Raw genomic sequence first — 20369 nt, 5'->3', positions numbered from 1 at the left:
TAGTATTATAGTGTTTAATAAATAGAAATATAGTACTACAAATATAAAATCGATAAGAATTTAATTCAAGTCAAGTCGAGCTCAAGCTTGAGCTTGGCTCAACTTGAATAAAGTCGAACTTGAGTTTGTCTCTGATTCAAATTGAAATGCTTAAGCTTGACTCGATTTGAAAAGAGTCAAACTTAAGTTCATCTTCAATTCAAATCGAATTGAGTTTTAAACTAAATTTGATACTGTAATCGAATAATAAATTCTAAAAAATGACCTCATAAATGATGTCTAATGGTCAAAATGATATCGTTTTAGTAAATTTATATCAAATTTTTTCAAATTTCACGCTTGACTAGTCGAATACTCTTAGAACTTGAAAATATTTAACACTTTTCAGGCTCCCAAATCGAGCTTGAGCTTGTCAAGCTCCCCTTAAAGTTATTCAAGCTTGACTCACTTGAGGGGAGTCAAGCTTAAGTTCGGCTCCAATTCAAATTGAGTTTTAAATTCGGTTTGATATTGTAGTAAAAAAATGACAAACTACGTTATTTTGATGTTTATTGGTAAAAAAAATATCATTTTTGTTAATTCGTATTAAATTTTTCTAAACTTCTAAGTTTGATAAGTCGAACACCCTTAGAACTTGAAAATATTTAACTCTCAGGTTCAATCTAAAGTTCAAGTTTGTTTAAGCTAAGTTTATTTTAGACTTGTTCAAATCGAGCTCATTTTTGAGTTCAAACAAACTCGATTCAAATCCAACCTTACATATATATCATCATCGAATAATTCTTATATTATGTATAAGTAGATGTTGGCTCATGAGCTATGTCTTTAACCCTTGCAAACCACCTAATTTGCTTACTCATTCTTATATTATAGAATCTATCCCATAGTTTGTCAATGTCATTTATCAGGATCATGCATATATTTGCTCACCACTACTTGTGAAATATCAAACCTTGTACAAACCGTTGTATACATAAGCTATCCACTATATTAGAGTACAAAAATTTTGACATATACTCCCATTCAATATCATTATTTGAAGGTTGCTATTCACTAAGTTTGAAATGAGAAGTAATTGATATACAAGCTTTTACTACTTATGATTATCAAACTATTATAAAATCTTCCTCATATACTACTTTTGAGGTGGACTAATTTTAACTCTCATTTTGTCTTTACGAACCTCTGTCATGCTCACCAACTTTGAGTCGTGACAACTCTCCCTTACTAGAAAATGGTGTATACCCTCGTGCGTCGCTCAATTTGCAAACACCCATCTGCTAGCACCAATTTACTATACGATGAGTGTCCCCCATTCAGCTCAAAGGGACGCCTAACACCTGCCAAATGCGACCACCTTTTCATGTCAATATCTCACACAACACCCTGGAAGACCCCCACTTTCCACGTGGCACACGCCCTCCCAAGGTTCGATGCTTCTTTAATGGCATTTGTTTTTCTTTTTTTCACAATTTTCTTGTAGAAAATTTCTTTTAATTCCGCAGCCTTGGTCATGGACGCTAAACTGCTGTAAGATCCTTCTCAAATATTGTACACTTTGTGGAAATAATGTTTATATAAATATTTGATTGACACTTGAAAAAATTCAGTTATGTACTACTTCTTGTACACTTTGCACTTCTTATATTTTTGGTACAAAATGAACTGGTGGATAATAATTTGATTTTACAAAGTGACAACAATGAATGGCAATTGGATTACTACATAAGCAATCCTTATTCTCCGATTTATACAATGGCTCAGAAAACTAAAATCTCATGCTTTATGAAGGAGAAAGTCAGCTCCATTTCTCCTAAGCACATGGAGGATGTTGGAAATTATGGAAATAATGCTTGCTTTATCTGTAATTAATTTACTTTTTGAAAAGATGATGGAATCACTGGCTCCTACATATGCAAGTTAGTTTTTGAAACTTTGATTGCAAAATTTAATTTGACTCATTCCCAGTAGGAAAATTTTTTAATACTATAAGGCAAGCTAATTAATTCCATGGCCAACAAGCCAAGTAATGGATGGGGAACAACTGATAGTACTATGATTCTTAATATCTTAATTAAACAAAGAAAATATAGTACCACGGCCATTGCTCCACGGGATTCCAACTTTGGCGTGCTATAAATACAAATACATATTCCTAACTACAAACAGTTCTTCTTCCTCTTTATATATAGCTTAAAAATGTGTCCATGGTTCATGTAGCTAGACAGCTTGCACACGTTCAAAGAGACCATGCCAACTGCCTCGGAAACTAAAATAAAAGTAAGTTTGAAGCTTTTTGTTGACACAAATGCTGGCAATAAAGTTCTTTTTGCTGAAGCTGGCAAAGATTTTGTAGATTTTCTCTTATACCTTCTTTCTTTGCCACTTGCCACTGTCACTAGGATCTTAAAAGAAGACATGGTGGGTTCGCTGGCCAAACTCTATGAGACCGTTGAAAGTCTTAGTGAATCCTACTTGCTACCAAACCAAAACAAGAAAGCACTGCTAAATCCTAGAGCCCCTATAACTGCCCCTGAAATCCCTCTTTGCTTTCTGATTATGAACTGCGTAATAGAGAATCATACGTTTGTTCTAAGTGTTACTCATATGTGGCTGATGTTCCGAACTTGATGTGTCCTCGGTGCAAGCTAAAAATGACGTCTGCGTTGTCATATGTCCCTCCATCACCTGCAAACACTGGATTTCCTGTTGACAGAGGATTTATAAAAGGTTTGATGACTTTCATTGTGAAGGATAATTTGGAATTCATGCCTATGTCTACTGAAAATGTACTTCCCTTGCTTAAAAAGAACGAAGGTGTCTTAGAGCTGGGGCTTACGTTGGATGAGCACGGGGTAAGTTACATTTGCTCCCCTTGTTATTGGCTTTATTATAAATACCATATTGATAATTTCTCTGCCCAGATATTCTAAAACCGAGAAATACTGCTTTCTATTTGATCTCCTTTTTCCAGGCTATGAAGCTGCTACAGTTATCTTTGCAAAGCAAGACAGTTTTGACGAAGTTTTTGACGGAGTACTCTATGCAATTAACGTCTTGCCAACCACTGTAAATCCTTGGATCAGATTTCTCAAATCCTGAAATTGCATGAATTATATTATATTGTTGTCTAGGCAGCAAGCTGCCTAAGTTGCAATGTTAATAAATAAATTGTAATTATTTATAAATAATAAAACTATATGTAAATACTTTTAAATATATAATTGAGTATATAAATAATATATAACTATGCTATTAAACAATTAATGTATTGTAAACCAAAGTGAGTCCTTATACCCTGTTAATAATTCTTAAATCCTGCGATTGTGATCTATCCACTTTGTAATGTTGATCAATAAAGTGTAACTATACATATATGTAACAAGAATGGTTTTATAGCTTTTAATAAACAGAAGTACAATACTAAAAATACTAAGTCTCTAAAAATTTGATTCAAATCGAGTTATACTTAAATTAGGCTTAAGTTTAATTTGATTTAAAAAAGTCAAATTCAAATTCAAACACATCACACTTCTTTTAAAATTATTAAAGTTTGGCTCACTAAAAAGGAATTACTTACAACTACTGTACATTGATTTAAAAGCTGCAATATATGTTTAATTTTACTTCTGCCTTTTTACAACAACAACATATCAAATTTGTGCCAAAGAAATTCTACTTCTGCTTTTTTCATTATAAACTGATGGCCCAATAGTTCTACATATATCCCAATCATAATGTGGCACTTGATTTGTCCACGGTGCGGCAGAAAACACTTGAGACTCAAACTCAATAGCGGGATGGTTGTAGATTTTGGCGTGAAGGTGGTATTCTGTTGGAACTTTGAAAAAGACATCTTGTGTTGAAAGAGGGTTTTGTTTAATAAGTTTAATCTGATTTAATGTCATGGCCATCTTATGTCTTTCATGTGTTTCGTCAGAAAACTATGGATTAGTATTCCGTGATATGCAGCTGAAGCCTGAGATAGAATTCTATTTTGAATTTGATTTGCCAAATTGTGAAGTAATGCAGAGAATCATAAATAGACGTGAGAAGAGTACTGGAAGGGGAGAAACTTTAATGTCAAAACGGCATAAGTGTATTTGACTGCTTCGTTTTCTGGCCAATGGCGATTAGGTTTCCCGAGATTCATTTGTTCTTTCAACTGCCGACCTTTCTATTACCCGTATCTTAAATTTGTATGCAATTCCTGTTATCACCATTAAAATTTTGCGTTTTTAAGCGGGGAACAATTAATAACAATTATTGCCAGATTTGCTTCAAAATGCACATAACGAAAAGACAGTAATAATTGCTCACCATTGCTCTTCATGTGCAGTGAATCCTAATCAACTTTACTTCACTATATATTTAGCTTTTCCCATTTTATTCACCTTGTTCTACACACATCAAAATTATCCATGGCTGATAAAAAATTTAAGCTGAAGCTTCCTGTTGACAATGAAGCTAAAAAGGTGCTATTTGCTGAAGCTGGGAAAGAAATTGCAGATTTTCTCATTTATTTACTTTCTTTGCCTGTTGGCACTGTTGCAAGGCTCTTGGAGAAGAAAAGCATGGTTGGCTGCTTAGGTAACCTTTACCAGAGCATTAAAGGTCTGAGTGAAACATATATGCAACCAAACCAAGACAAGAATTTTCTACTAAGTCCCAAGTCTCCAATTTCTTCTACTGAAATACCTCCTGTTGTCCGTTCATGAAATAGAGAGGAGGAATGTTTACAAGTGCGCATACAGCAGCAATTCAAATGTGGCTGAAAATCCAAAGATTGTTTGTCCAAGTTGCAACAGGCAAATGACCAGGGAGGTTCCTTATTTAACTGCTAGTAGTAAGTCCGTTGGCACAAGTACGGCGGCCGTGGGTGAGGGAGGTTTCGTTAAAGGGGTTGTGACATACGTGATTATGGATAACTTGGTGCTGAAGCCAATGTCTACAATAAGTAGCATCGCCTTGCTAAACAAGTTTAATGTGAAGGATGTTCGTTCTCTTGAAAAGAAGGTTGTTGATTTTGGCGTTGAAGAGGTATATACGTCAAACACATCATTTTTCTGCAATTGCTTATCACTTTGAACAAATTTAAGTCCAGATTTTTATAATTATACTCATATATTTGATATTTTCTATTAGGGCGTGAAATTGTTGAAGGCATCTTTGGAATGCAGGAATATATTAACAAGTGTTTTCCTCTCAAGTATTGAGTCACAAAAAATCTCTTCTTGATTTCCTATGAAAAATTCAATGTTATGTCGTTTTACATTTTCGAGTGTTTTAAATATTAAATAATAAGATCAGCGTGTTTAATTTGTCATTTCTTTCTTTCTTTACTATAACTAAATTTTGATTTTATCTTACCATATTTTGCAATGGCTGGTCTTAAAAAATTAAGCTATATTAAAATCGTTTCAGAAATACAATAAAATTAAGTGTTAATAAAATTGATAAAATATTAAAATTTTTAAATAAAAGGCTTGAATTTCTACCATACTTATAAAATCCTACAAAAATGATACTTATGAAATATAAGGACACTGTTTTGTTATTTAAATTTGTGAAATTAACTAATTATATAATATTTTAGATTGGTAATCTTTGCAAAAATTACTTATTATTGGATTAAGTTTTCTAATTTCAATTTCCACTAACCAACCATTCATGTTACACATGCTTAATGGTGTAAAATAATTATTTTTAGTATTTACCATTTAAATTTGCCAATCGAAATAACTTTTGAATAATATTATATATATATTTATTTTAGATATATAAATTTATATATTTTTATATGTGTTATTATATAATTAAATGTTATTTTATTTTTAATTTAAAATTATTTAATTATATAATAATATATATAAGTGAATATATATTTATATATTTAATAAATAAATATAATTTTATTAACATTTTTTTTAGTTATTTTGAACTTCCAAATTTAAGGCTCATTGCTTTGGTCTCCAAAGATTGATTTCATTAGTATTATAGTATTATTTTTATTATTATTTTGGATTTCTTTTTCTGATTGTTTTTTCAGTTTTCATTTTTCCGATTTTTTTGTCACTTTTTTTCTTTTTCTTGCCCTGCGATCCCACTCACTATTTTTTTATAACTTTATTTTTTCACACCTTGCCGTCCACTTCTTTTCAACTTTCCCAATTCCCGGTTCTATCCGCCACCTGTCCATCTTTTTAACTATTTAATTTTCTTTTTTGTTTTCTTTCCCATGTTTATCTACCAGTTTTCCAACCCACTACCTTGCTTTTAACTTTTTTTCACCCGTTTTTACGGCTTTTTCCCTCCAGCCTGTTCCCCTTTCATTAATTTTTCTCAATTTTTTTTCCTTTTTAAAGCACCTGCTTTACGGGGGCAAAGGACTATTTCCCACCCAAATTTTTAACCTTAAAAACAAATTTAGGGTAGTTAAAAAATTTAGATAGTTATTTATAGGTTAATTTTTAATAAATTTTTTTAAAAATAAAATTATTATTTTCTCTAAAATCTTAAAAATTTATAATATTTGTTTCACTTAATTTATAAAACAAATATTTTTCTCCTAAAATTAAGTTTTTTAAAAAGTGATATTTTTCTCACTTTCAAAATTCTTAATAAATAATAGTTACTCTCCCTCTCGATGATGACTCTCTCTCCTACACTTTCTCTCTATTTAAAACCCTCTTCCTCCGATTGGATTTTAAGTTTTTTAAAAAGCCCTCTTTCTCCGGTTAGATTTTGTCTGGATAATGATTCATCATCCAAAAAAATTGTCATTACCTAGATGATAACAACACGTTTAGACCAAGGGTTTATCGTCTCTGACATCTATCATTGGTCTAACGTGTCATCGTCGTCCAGACAAAAACGATTCATCTGACATCTTCGAAATGTGAGAATGTATTGGCAAGTATTTTCTTTGAAAATAATGAGTCAAAAAAAAGCAAGAGGAATTGTTTGTAATTTTTCATTTTTTAAAGTGTTTCAGATAATAAATAATAAGATCAGTATGTTTTATCTATCATTAATTGTTTTCTTTTATTTTACCAAAATTTGGTGTTTATTTTACAATATTTTGCAATGGCTATGAGTTTAAAAAAATTATACTATACTAAAATTTATTCATTTTTATGATACATATGAATTACAAGCATGCAGATTTGTTCTTTGAATTTACGTTATGTATGTGAATTTAACAAAGTAATCGTATAAAAGGGTAGATGGACCCAACTTCCAGCCCGAACTACAAAAAACTTGAGTTCTTGGATTCCTTTGGTGAGTTACATGGTGAGCTTTACGTGATATGTTCTGAATGCATTAATCCTATCCTAAAGACGAAGAATTTGGCTGAGGTTGAAATTGAGAAACTATGACCACCTCAAATCTTAAACAAGATAAGCAACCATCAAAAAGTAAAAAGAGATTCCAATAAGGAGGATAAAAAATAAGGCAGAACCATATCCGTGAGGTGTACGTTTTGTCAAGAAATGGGGCACAATAAAAGAATTGTAAGAATAATTCTATAAACTTTGCTTTTGCAGATCAAAGTTCAACCCAAACCAGGACAGAACAAGAATAGACAGAATCGTTGACGTCGCTGCTCTTCAAAACCAAGTCAACTGGAGTTGTTATATTTTCTTTTGCGCTCAGGATGGCAATAACGTATGAAATTCAAACAAAATCGATCAGTAGAATCAAAGGAAGTTTAGTTTAACGAGGCATGTCGGTGTGTGTAAAACAATGTTACCAAAAACTTCAAGGACTACATTTCTTTTCTAAAAATAAGGAGAACTCCTTGTGATTATGTCATATTCATATAAAAACCACCCTCTGTAATAGTGTACCGAAAAATTTATTTTTATAAAATGTCTCTCTCTTAATTTCTCGATTCGTCTTCCTTCTCTGTTTTTCTTCTCGGCTCTTAGGAATTAGGGTTTCGTTTTTTGTTCGTTTCTCTTGCTTTTCCACGTTGGGGAAGACTTGGCTGCATCAGAGGCACCAATTTGAAGCACAGACGACATTGAAGAGTTGGCCCTGTGACAATTACTACCGTGACCTAGGGAAACCAACACTGCATTGCAGAAAATATTAGTTCATTTCCTAATTGCCAACTATTTCCTGTTTAAATATTGGAGCTGGGTCTGGTTAATTCTCCCGTACATATTTTGATTTTAGATGATAGATTATGAGTTATGTGTTTCCTCCAAAACGCAAACTAAAAACAGGCATGAAAACTACTAAATAAGGTTGAAGGTTTATGTGATCATTGAGAAAAAAATATTGGTGGGTTGCCCAGTTAAACTTGATGAGGATATTCAAATATTATGAAACCTACTTGACAACCAAAAGCAAAACAAGCCAGAGTTCCAAGTTGTGCCAAACAAATCCTACTTCTGTTTTTGTATTATAAACTGAAGACTCAAAAGTTATGCAAATATCCCAATCATAATGTGGCACTTGATTTGTCTATGGTGTGATAGAAAGCACTTGAGAGTCAATAGCGAGATAGCTGTAGATTTGGGCTTGAATGCGGTACTCTGTTGGAGCATTGGAAAAAGGGTTCTTTGTGTTGAAAGGGGGTTTTGTTTGAGAAGTTTAATCTGATTTTATGGCACGGTCATTCGATTTTCGTGATTAAATTTCAATTTTAAATTTGATGAGTCATATTGTCAAGTAATATAGAGAAATCATAAATAGACGTAAGAAGAATATTGAAAGAAGAAAAACTTTACTTTTATATCATAAAAATAGTTTAAATGATAAAAGAGATTTAATATATAGAGGAATATGAATTTAAGTATCTTTAAACGATATATCAAGATCAAATTATAGATGTATCTAATTTAGTATATGTGAGATTGAATACTAAACTCAGGATTTATCTTATTTAATATGATTAGTTGAGAGTTTATTATGTTTGTTGTAGTTGATTTGATCCTATAAAAGTGACAATTCGATTTGAATGAGTTTTTGTTAACAAAAAACAAAAAACAGATATCTTTACTTCACTATATATTTAGCGTTACCGATCTCTTTCACCTCATACTACACACACCAAAATTAGCCATGGCAGACACTAAATTTCAGCTGAAGCTTCTTGTTGACAATGAAGCTAAAAAGGTCCTATTTGCCGAAGCTGGGAAAGAAATTGCAGATTTTCTCTGTTATTTACTCTCTTTGCCTGTTGGCACTATTGCAAGGCTCTTGGAGAAGAACATGGTTGGTTGCTTAGGTAACCTTTACGAGAGCATCAAAGGTCTGAGTGAAACATATATGCAGCCAAACCAAAACAAGAATTCTCTACTAAATCCAAAGTCTCCAATTTCTTCTACTGAAATACCCCTCTTGTTGTCCGATCATGAATTTGAGAGCCGGAAGGTTTACTTGTGCGATTACTGCAATTCAAATGTGGCTGATAATCCAAAGATTGTTTGTCCAAGTTGCAACAGGAAAATGACCAGGGAGGTTCCTTATATAACTGCTAGTAGTAAGTCCGTTGGCACAAGTACGGCGGCCGTGGGTGAGGGAGGTTTCGTTAGAGGGGTGGTGACATACATGATTATGGATAACTTGGTGCTGAAGCCAATGTCTACAATAAGTAGTATCACCTTGCTAAACAAGTTTAATGTTAAGGATGTTCGTACTCTTGAAGAGAAAGTTGTTGATTTTGGCATTGAAGAGGTATATACGTCAAACATATCATTTTTCTGCAATTGCTTATCACTTTGAATAAATTTAAGCCCAGATTTTTATAATTATACTCATATATTTGATATTTTCTATTAGGGTGTGAAGCTGTTGAAGGCATCTTTGGAATGCAAGAATGTATTAACAAGTGTTTTCCTCTCAAGTATTGAGCCACAAAAAAGCTCTTCTTGATTTCTTTTGAGGAACCCAATGTTATGTTGTTTTACATTTTTGAGTGTTTTAAATATTAACTATTAAATAATAAGATCAGTGTGTTTAATTTGTTATTTCTTTCTTTCTTTACTATAACTAAATTTTGATTTTACCTTGCAATATTTTGCAATGGCTGGTCTTAAAAAATTATGCTATACTAAAATTGTTTCGGAAATATAATAAAATTAAGTGTTAATAAAATTGATAAAATATTAAAATTTTTAAATAAAAGGCTTGAATTTCTACCATACTTATAAAATGCTGTAAAAATGATGCTTATGAAATAGAAGGACACTGTTTTGTTATTTAAATTTGTGAAATTAACTAATTATATAATATTTTAGATTGGTAATGGATGAACGTCGGTTTTTAGGGTTAAGGTAATCTATGCAAAAATTACTTACTATTGGATTAAGTTTTCTAATTTCAATTTCCAGTAACCAACCATTCATGTTACACATGCTTAATGGTGTAAAATAATTATTTTAATATTTACCATTTAAATTTGCCAATCGAAATAACTTTTAAATAATACTATATATATTTATTTTAGATATATAAATATATATATTTATGTGATATCATATAATTAAGTATTATTTTATTTTTAATTTAAAATTATTTAATTATATAATAATATATATAAATGAATATATATTTATATATTTAATAAGTAAATATAATTTTATTAATATTTTTTTTAGTTATTTTGAACTTCTAAATTTAAGGCTCATTGCTTTGGTCTCCAAAGATTGATTTCATTAGTATTATTATTATTATTATTATTTTGGATTTCTTTTTCTGATTTTTTTTCAGTTTTCATTTTTCCGATTTTTTTGTCACTTTTTTTCTTTTCCGTAATTTTCTTTTTCTTGCCCTGCGAGCCCACTCACTATTTTTTTTGTAACTTTATTTTTTCACGCCTTGCCGTCCACTTCTTTTCAACTTTCCCGATTCCCAGTTCTATCCGCCACCTGTCCATCTTTTTAACTATTTAATTTTCTTTTTTGTTTTCTTTCCCATGTTTATCCACCACCTGTCCACCAGTTTTTCCAACCCACTACCTTGCTTTTGACTTTTTTTTTCACCCGTTTTTACGGCTTTTTCCCTCCAGCCTGTTCCCTTTCATTAATTTTTCTCAATTTTTTTTCCTTTTTAAAGCACCTACTTTACGGGGGCAAAGGACTATTTCCCACCCAAATTTTTAACCTTAAAAACAAATTTAGGGTAGTTAAAAAATTTAAATAGTTGTTTATTGATTAATTTTTATTAAAATTTTTTAAAAAAATAAAATTATTTTTTTTTAAATCTTAAAAATTTATAATATTTTCTTCTCTTAATTTATAAAATAAATATTTTTCTCATAAAATTAAGTTTTTTAAAAAATAATATTTTTTCCTCTTTCAAAATTCTCAATAAATGATGATTGCTCTCTCCATCTCGATAATGACTCTCCCTCTTACACTTTCTCTCCATTCAAAGTCCTCTTCCTTCGGTTAGATTTTGTCTGGATAATGATTCATTGTCTAAAAAAATCGTCATTGTCTGGACGATGACAACACCTCTAGCATCTACCATTGGTCTAATGTGTCATTATCATCCAGACAAAAACGATTCATCTGAATGATGTCTTGTCTTTTAGATTAAGAGTTTCGTTTAAATTTTTTGAATTCAAATAAAATACAACCAAAAAGATAGAAATTCAAATAGAGAAAATGTGTGAAAGGGAGAGAATAGTCGTCATTCAATAGAAAATTTGAAAAGTGAAAAATGTCACATTTTAAAACTAAATCCTAAAAAAAAAATATTAGTTTTTTAAACTAAAAAAAAATTATTATAAATTTTTACGGTTTAGAGAAAAAATAATAATTTTATTTTTTTATTTAATAAAGTTAATACATAAATAAATATTTAAATTTTTTACCTATTAAAAATATATTTTTAAAATAAAACTAAAACATGAATAAGAAATAACCCTTTACCCATTTTGCGACTTTTCCTCTCGAGCCTGTCCCTCCTTTTGTTAATTTTTCTCCCTTCAATCCATGTTTTTCCTTTCACTCTCTTTTTCAGACGTGGATTTATCTTTGTCTGCCACACTGATCTCACCTCCAATCATAGTTTTCAACTTTTTGACGATTTATTCCTTTCTCACAACTTATTCAACAAAAATCATGGTACAGGTGTTAAATCATCATATGCTCCATCAAAACCTATGAATCATCCATTGTCCATTCACTAGACAGTTGTTGTTTGATGAATTTTAATAAATTCATCACTTATCATAAATTCACTAAATTTGGACAAATTAAAATAAACATGTAAAAAAATTGCATAAAATTTTTTAATTAAAACAAAGTTCAATTTCCCCTTAAAACCATTCAACAAAAAGAGGGTATCACTACTGCTAAGAAAACCAAATACTAACTGAAAAGTCCTTTTTACTTGATTTTTAGCAATTTCTATACTTATAAAAGAAATTAGAAAATTTTAATATAATGGAAAATATATATATAATAAAACCTTTAGAAAAATTCTCAAATCTAAATTAATTCAATTTCATAATCAAAATATTTGATAAAATTATAATATAAAATTGTCCAAAATGCATATGTTATACTGGACAATATTTGTTACTATAAAAAATTGAAAAAATTTTGTTACGATTTAACAGAAATATTAATAACACTTCAAGGAAAATTTTACAAATGAATATTAATTTCATTTCATTTTCAAGAATTTAACAAAATCATAATATAGTTATCGGCCAAAATTTTCAGTTTTTAACATACACAAACACAAATTTTATCTTTAATACTATGCTAATACAATTAAAATCTAAATAATCAATACTCTAATTAAAGAAATTAAAATCCTAAATTTTAATGTAATAAAATATAATAAAAGGGAAATATTAAACTTAATTTTCATCCTTTTATTAAATAAAATAACCTCTCTACCTCCCCCACTCCGTATGCAAAAGTGAATAAAAGAAAATGAATATACATTTTTTTGGCCAAAAAACTTGATCCCACCCAAGGTTTAGTTAATGCACATTCTCATTGTTAACGTTGAAAAATTTAGATATCCACCTATTAAGTGGGTGTTTGATTTAAATAATATTTTATTATTAAAATTAAAAAATTATTTTAAAGATGATTATTTAAAAGATCATTAGTTATAAATGATTACTATATTTGATAAGATTTAATATATATAAATAATTATTGTGTTTAGTTAGACGTAATAAAAAAATATTAGTAAATAATTTTATTTAAATATATTTGGGTATAATTATTCTAAAATATTTTTTTTATATTACTTATTATATTATTTGAAAATAAAATTATTTTTGTCCTAAAAAATAATAAATAAGTATACAATTATAAAAAATCAAGATTACTTTGCTAATCTTTTAATACTGAAGTTAAAAGTGGTAATCAGATTATCATCTATATTATATGTTACATTATCATTGTTAATAGATTATTATCAAAATATTTTATTATTGATAAATCAAATAAAATAATATAAATAATAAAAGATAAATTACTAAGGTAATATTTATTTACAGGAACCAAATAGCCTCTAATTATTAATATTAAAAAATTTTGTTAAAAACTAGGGTAAATATTATTATATAAAAGCAATATTTTAATTTTTCTATTAACATGTGGGGCTGAGATCTAAGGAGATAAGAACAAGCAGAAGAAGAAAGACACAAATGGACAGAAAGAGACAAGAGAAGAGAAAGTGGGGCGTTTTTGCTTTTGATTTTGCTTTTTGGTGGGCTTGGGTACCATGAATCTATTAAAGAACACATATTCAATGCTTTCTCCTTGGGTTTTTTTTTTTTTTTTTTGGGTTATTTTTTCAATTTTGGATTTTGCTTTTTCGTGGGCTGAGATCCGGTGATTCTATCATAGAATACACATTCAACATACTTTCTCTTTCGCTTTTTTTTTTTTTTTTTTGGGTTATTTTTTCAAATTTTTGGTTTCTTATTTCTTAAATTGCTTTTAAAACTAGCTGCTCCCGCTTGTATAAGGTTATTCAAAGGATAAGGACTCCCTTTAATTAAAATCCTTTAATCATATCCCTTATTTTAATCATTTAAGTGTTACCTCCAAATAAATTCATTGATATCCTATTTATTTTCAATCATTTTTTTTATTTATTTATCTATCAATATCTCCTTTTTCATTCATATCCTGATCAACTATACTTCACCATATATTTAGCTTTTCCCATTTTATGCACCTTGTTGTACACACACCAAAATTATCCGTTGCAGATACGAAATTTAAGTTGAAGCTTCTAGTTGACAGTGAAGCTAAAGAGGTGCTATTTGCTGAAGATGGAGAAGAAATTGCGGGATTTCTTATTCGTTTAGGCCAAAGGACTTACTCCCATCAAAGTTTACTCACTTTCCAAGTTCCACCCAATAAAAGAAGAAAGAATAATTATCAGATTTTATTTTAAAAAATAACAATTTATCTCATTGTTCACCTTAATTTTAATTTTGAAAGTTAATAATTCTCCTTCTAGTTTTTCACCCCTACCATATAAAGTTTTTATATTTTGGAGTTAATAGCCGTCTCTTTTAAAATTCAAGATATTACACTTACACCCTTAAAAATTTATTTCTTTTTTTCTGTGATCGTTCTTCTCAATAATTTATTTTGGTACATCATCAAATCCCATAAATGACACCTTCTCTCCCTCCTCGATGGTTTCCAACATGAAAATCACTATGAGTCTAGCCAAAATGACTGAATTTTGTTATAGGGATATGTGCGAATAACACACATTCATGCGATGATCTATGTGTCGGCATTGCACGGAGATTGATTAGTTATTTCGAACATCCAAATTCAAGGTTTATTGCTTTGCTTTCCAAAGATAGAATTTCTACACTATTATTTATTTAGTATTTTTTATGGATAATATATATATATATATATATAGAAACATTTATGAATCCTAGTGTACAATAAGTGGCATCACCTTGCTAAACAAGTTTAATATTAAAGATGTTCATTCACTTGAAGAGAAGGTTGTTGATTTTGGCATTGAAGAAGTATGTCAAACACATAATTTTTTAATATTATCACTTTGATCAAACTCAATCTGGGATTGTTATATCCATATATTTGATGTTTTTTTTTTTTGTTAGGGTGTGAAGCTGCTCAGAACATCTTTGGAATGCAAGGATATATTGACAAGTGTTTTCCTTGAAAATAATGAGTAAAAAAAAAGCTCTACTTAATCTCGCAAAAGGAATTGTTTGTAATTTTTCGTTTTTTAAAGTGTTTCAGATAATAAATAATAAGATCAGTATGTTTAATCTATCATTAATTGTTTTCCTTTATTTTACCAAAATTTGGTGTTTATTTTACAATATTTTGCAATGGCTATGAGTTTAAAAAAAGTACACTATACTAAAATTTATTCCTTTTTTCTATACATATGAATTACAAGGATGCAGATTTGTTCTTTGAATTTACGTTATGTATATGAATTTAACAAAGTAATCTTATAGAAGGGTAGGTGGACCCAACTTCCAACCCGAACTACAAAAAACTTGAGTTCTTGGATTCCTTTGGTGAGTTATACGGTGAGCTTTACGTGATATGTTCTGAATACATTAATCCTATCCTCAACACGAAGAATTTGGCTGAGGTTGAAATTGAGAAACTATGACAACCTCAAATCTTAAACAAGATAAGCAACCATCAAAAAGTAAAAAGATATTCCAATAAGGAGGATAAAAAATAAGGCAGAACCATATCCGTGAGGTGTACATTTTGTCAAGAAATGGGGCACAATAAAAGAATTGTAAGAATAATTCTATGAACTTTGTTTTTGCTGGTCAAAGTTCAACCCAAACCAGGTCAGAACAAGAATAGACAGAATCGTTGACGTCGCTGCTCTTCAAAACCAAGTCAACTGGAGTTATTATATTTTCTTTTGCAGTCAGGATGACAATAAGGTATGAAATTCAAACAAAATCGATCAGCAGAATCAGAGGAAGTTTAGTTTAACGGGGCATGTCGGTGTGTGTAAAATAATGTTACCAAAAACTTCAAGGACTACATTTCTTTTCTAAAAATAAGGAGAACTCCTTGTAATTATGTCATATTCATATAAAAACCACCCTCTGTAATAGTGTACCGAAAAATTTATTTTTATAAAATGTCTCTCTCTCAATTTCTCGATTCGTCTTCCTTCTCTGCTTTTCTTCTCGGCTCTTAGGAATTAGGGTTTCGTTTTTTGTTCGTTTCCCTTGCTTTTCCACGTTGGGGAAGACTTGGCTGCATCAAAGGCACCGATTTGAAGCACAGACGACATTGAAGAGTTGGCCCTGTGACAATTACTACCATGACCTAGGGAAACCAACACTGCATTGCAGAAAATATTAGTTCATTTCCTAATTGCCAACTATTTCCTGTTTAAAGATTGGAGCTGGGTCTGGTTAATTCTCCTGTACATATTTTGATTTTAGATGATAGATTATGAGTTATGTGTTTCCTCCAAAACGCAAACTAAAAACAGGCATGAAAACTACTAAATAAGGTTGAAGGTTTATGTGATCATTGAGAAAAAAATATTGGTGGGTTGCCCGGTTAAACTTAATGAGGATATTCAAATATTAGGAAACCTACTTGACAACCAAAAGCAAAACAAGCCAGAGTTCCAAGTTGTGCCAAACAAATCCTACTTCTGCTTTTGTATTATAAACTGAAGGCTCAAAAGTTATGCAAATATCCCAATCATAATGTGGCACTTGATTTGTCTATGGTGCGATAGAAAGCACCTGAGAGTCAATGCGAGATAGCTGTAGATTTCAGCTTGAATGCGGTACTCTGTTGGAGCATTGGAAAAAGGCTTCTTTGTGTTGAAAGGGTGTTTTGTTTGAGAAGTTTAATCTGATTCAATGGCACGGTCATTTTAAATTTTTGTGACTAAATTTCAATTTTAAATTTGATGAGTCATATTGTCAAGTAATTTAGAGAAATCATAAATAGACGTAAGAAGAGTATTGAAAGTAGAGAAACTTTACTTTTATACCATAAGAGTAGTTTGAATGATAAAAAAAATTTCATATATAAAGGAATAGAAGTTTAAGTATCTTTAAACGATATATCAAGATCAAATTATTGATATATCTAATTTAGTGTATGTGGAATTGGATATTAAACTTAAGATTTGTCTTATTTAATGTGATTGGTTAGGAGTTTATTATGTTTGATGTAGTTAATTCGATCCTAAGTGATAATTCGATTTGAATGAGTTTTTGTTAACAAAAAAACTAAAAAGAGATACCTTTATTTCACTATATATTTAGCGTTACCGATCCCCTTCACCTCGTACTACACACACCAAAATTAGCCATGGCAGAGACTAAATTTCAGCTGAAGCTTCTTGTTGACAATGAAGCTAAAAAGGTCTTATTTGCCGAAGCTGGGAAAGAAATTGCAGATTTTCTCTGTTATTTACTTTCTTTGCCTGTCGGCACTATTGCAAGGCTCTTGGAGAAGAACATGGTTGGTTGCTTAGGTAACCTTTACGAGAGTATCAAAGGTCTGAGTGAAACATATATGCAGCCAAACCAAGACAAGAATTCTCTACTAAATCCAAAGTCTCCAATTTCTTCTACTGAAATACCCCTCTTGTTGTCCGATCATGAATTTGAGAGCCGGAAGTTTTACTTGTGCGATTCCTGCAGCAATTCAAGTTTTGGATGCCGCAGCAATTCAAGTGTGGCTGTGGCTGATAATCCAAAGATTGTTTGTCCAAGTTGCAAAAGGCAAATGACCAGGCAGGTTCCTTATTTAACTGCTAGTAGTAAGTCTGTTGGTGCAAATACGGCAGCTGTGGGTGAGGGAGGTTTCGTTAAAGGGGTGGTGACATACATGATTATGGATAACTTGGTGTTGAAGCCAATGTCTACAATAAGTAGCATCGCCTTGCTAAACAAGTTTAATGTTAAGGATGTTCATTCTCTTGAAGAGAAAGTCATTGATTTTGGCATCAAAGAGGTATATATGTCAAACACATCATTTTTCTGTAATTGTTTATCACTTTGAACAAATTTAAGCTCGGATTATTATAATTTTACTCATATATTTGATATTTTTTGTTAGGGCGTGAAGTTGCTGAAGACATCTTTGGAATGTAAAAATGTATTAACAAGTGTTTTTCTCTCAAGTAATGAGATCCAAAAAAGCTCTACTTGATTTCCTATGAGAAATCCAATGTTATGTCGTTTTACCTTTTCAAGTGTTTCAAATATTAAATAATAAGATTCAGTGTGTTTAATTTATTATTTATTTCTTTGTTTATTATAACTAAATTTCTATTTTATCTTGCAATATTGTGCAACGGCTGGTTTTAATAAATTATGTTATACTAAAATCATTTCAATAACACGATAAATTAAAAAATTAAATGATAATAAAATTGATGTAACCTTTAAATTTTAAAGTAAAAGACTTGAATTTCTGTTATAATTGTAAAACTCTGTAAAAAAATTATACATAAAGATATTGTTTTGTTCTTTAAATTTATGAAATTAACTAATTATATAATATTTCCAGTTGTTGATTGATGAACGTGGGTTTCTAGGGCTAAGGTAATCTATGCAAAAATTACTTACCGTTGGATTAAGTTTTATAATTTCAATTTCCACTACCCAACCATCCCTGTTACATATGCTTAATGGGGTAAAATAATTATTTTAGCATTTACCATTTAAATTTGCCAATTGCAATAATTTTTGAATAAATTATACATATTTATTTTAAATATATAAATATATATTTATATGTATTATTATATAATTAAATATTATTTTATTTTTAATTTAAAATTATTTAATATAATAAATATATATATATAATTTTATTGATAATTTTTTTAGTTACTTTCAACTTCTAAATTTAAGGCTCATTGCTTTGGTTTCCAAAGATTGATTTTATTAGTATCACATTATTTTTTCTTTTTCTTTTTTTTGTCACTTTTTTTTCTTTTCCGTAATTTCCTTTTTCTTACACAATCTTTTTATGACTTAATTTTTTCACACCTTTCCCAAATCCCAGCTCTATCCGCCACTTGTCCATCTTTTACAGTATTTAATTTTCTTTTTTGTTTCCTTTCCCATGTTTATCCACTAGTAGTTGTTCCCATCCCACTACCTTGCTTTTAACCTTTTTTTCTTTTTTTTAACCTGTTTTTACGGCTTTTTCCCTCCAGCCTGCCCCCCTTTCGGTAATTTCATTCCATTTTTTTTTACTTTTAAGCACCTGCTTTACGCGGGCGAAGGACAGTTTCCCATCAAAATTTTAACATACGCTTAAAAATATATTTACGAAAATTAAAAAATTTAAATATTTATTTATGAGTAAAATTTTATTAAATTTTTTTATTTAAAAAAAGAAAAAATTATCATTTTTTTAAACTCTAAAAATTTATAATATATTTTCTTTTACTTTGAAAACTAATATTTTTTTTTAAAATTAAGTTTTGAAAAATAGTATTTTTCTTTTCTTCAAATTTCTCGGTGAATGATAGTCATTGTCTCCCTCCTGACAATGGCTCTCCCTCCTATGTTTTCTCTCTGTTTAAAGCTCTCTCTCTCTGCTTGAATTTTGTTTGGAAGATGATGACACCTCCAAATTAAGGGTTCATCGTCTCTTACGTCTACCTTTGATCTAACATATTATTGTAGTTCACACAACGATGATTCGCTTAGATGACACCTTGTCTTCAAGATGGAGGGTTTTGTTTGGATTATTTGAATTCAGATAAAATCCAGCTAGAGAGATAGGGATTCGAATGGAGAGAAGGTGCTAGAGGGAGAGAGTGGTCGTCGTTCGTCAGGAAATTTGAAAGGGGAAATGTCACTTTTCAAAACTTAATCCTAGAGGGAAAATATTAGTTTTCCAAATTAAAAGAGTAAATAGTTATAAATTTTTAGGGTTTAAGAAAAAAATGATTATTTTACCTTTTTTTTTAACAAAAAAAATTAATAAAAGTTAGTCTATAAGTGAGTATTTGAATTTTTTTAACTATCATAGATATATTTTTAAGATTAGATTAAAACCTGGGTGAAAAATAGTCTTTTACTTGTTTAGCGACTTTTTCCCTTGAGCCTATCTCCGCTTTTGTTAATTTTTCTCAATTTTTTCTCCCTTTCATCAATGGTTTTTCTCACACTCTCTTTTTCAGTCATCGATTTATCTTTGTTTGCTAAACTAATCTCACCTCCTATTATAGTTTTCTCAAATACCATTTGGTAAGATTTAGGGATAGCAACGGGAAGGGGTGAGGAAGGGATCTCAATCCCTATCCCCATCCCCGTAGGAGATATTAATCCTCGTCTCTGGCCCGTCCCAGCTACGAGAATGAAAATTATTCCTTGTCCCCTCCTCGCAAATAAAAATCCTCTCCTCATCCCTTCC

The 20369-nt window shown here is 30.1% G+C and overlaps 4 protein-coding genes across 4 annotated transcripts; all 4 read left to right on the top strand.

Moving 5' to 3' along the window:
- Positions 1-2558: 2558 nt before the first annotated feature.
- Positions 2559-3233, top strand: LOC123228461. Its single transcript, XM_044653902.1, has 2 exons — positions 2559-2855; positions 2975-3233. Exons 1-2 carry the CDS (start codon positions 2631-2633, stop codon positions 3071-3073), a joined length of 324 nt encoding a protein of 107 aa, XP_044509837.1. The 5' UTR covers positions 2559-2630; the 3' UTR covers positions 3074-3233.
- Positions 3234-4421: 1188 nt separating this feature from the next.
- On the top strand, positions 4422-5238 carry LOC123227834. Its single transcript, XM_044652954.1, has 3 exons — positions 4422-4614; positions 4724-5040; positions 5146-5238. The coding sequence occupies exons 1-3, from the start codon at positions 4422-4424 to the stop codon at positions 5236-5238; spliced, it is 603 nt and encodes a 200-aa protein (XP_044508889.1).
- A 3793-nt stretch (positions 5239-9031) lies between these two features.
- Positions 9032-9980, top strand: LOC123227292. The gene is made up of 2 exons (XM_044652034.1): positions 9032-9687; positions 9793-9980. Exons 1-2 carry the CDS (start codon positions 9073-9075, stop codon positions 9883-9885), a joined length of 708 nt encoding a protein of 235 aa, XP_044507969.1. The 5' UTR covers positions 9032-9072; the 3' UTR covers positions 9886-9980.
- A 7302-nt stretch (positions 9981-17282) lies between these two features.
- Positions 17283-18235, top strand: LOC123228190. Its single transcript, XM_044653484.1, has 2 exons — positions 17283-17948; positions 18054-18235. Exons 1-2 carry the CDS (start codon positions 17301-17303, stop codon positions 18144-18146), a joined length of 741 nt encoding a protein of 246 aa, XP_044509419.1. The 5' UTR covers positions 17283-17300; the 3' UTR covers positions 18147-18235.
- The last annotated feature ends 2134 nt before the right edge of the window (positions 18236-20369 follow it).

The sequence above is a fragment of the Mangifera indica genome, chromosome 10 (assembly GCF_011075055.1).
Source record: "Mangifera indica cultivar Alphonso chromosome 10, CATAS_Mindica_2.1, whole genome shotgun sequence".
NCBI classification, from domain to species: domain Eukaryota; kingdom Viridiplantae; phylum Streptophyta; class Magnoliopsida; order Sapindales; family Anacardiaceae; genus Mangifera; species Mangifera indica.
Note: the sequence above shows the minus strand (reverse complement) of the source record. Positions and strands in the feature narration are given on the sequence as shown.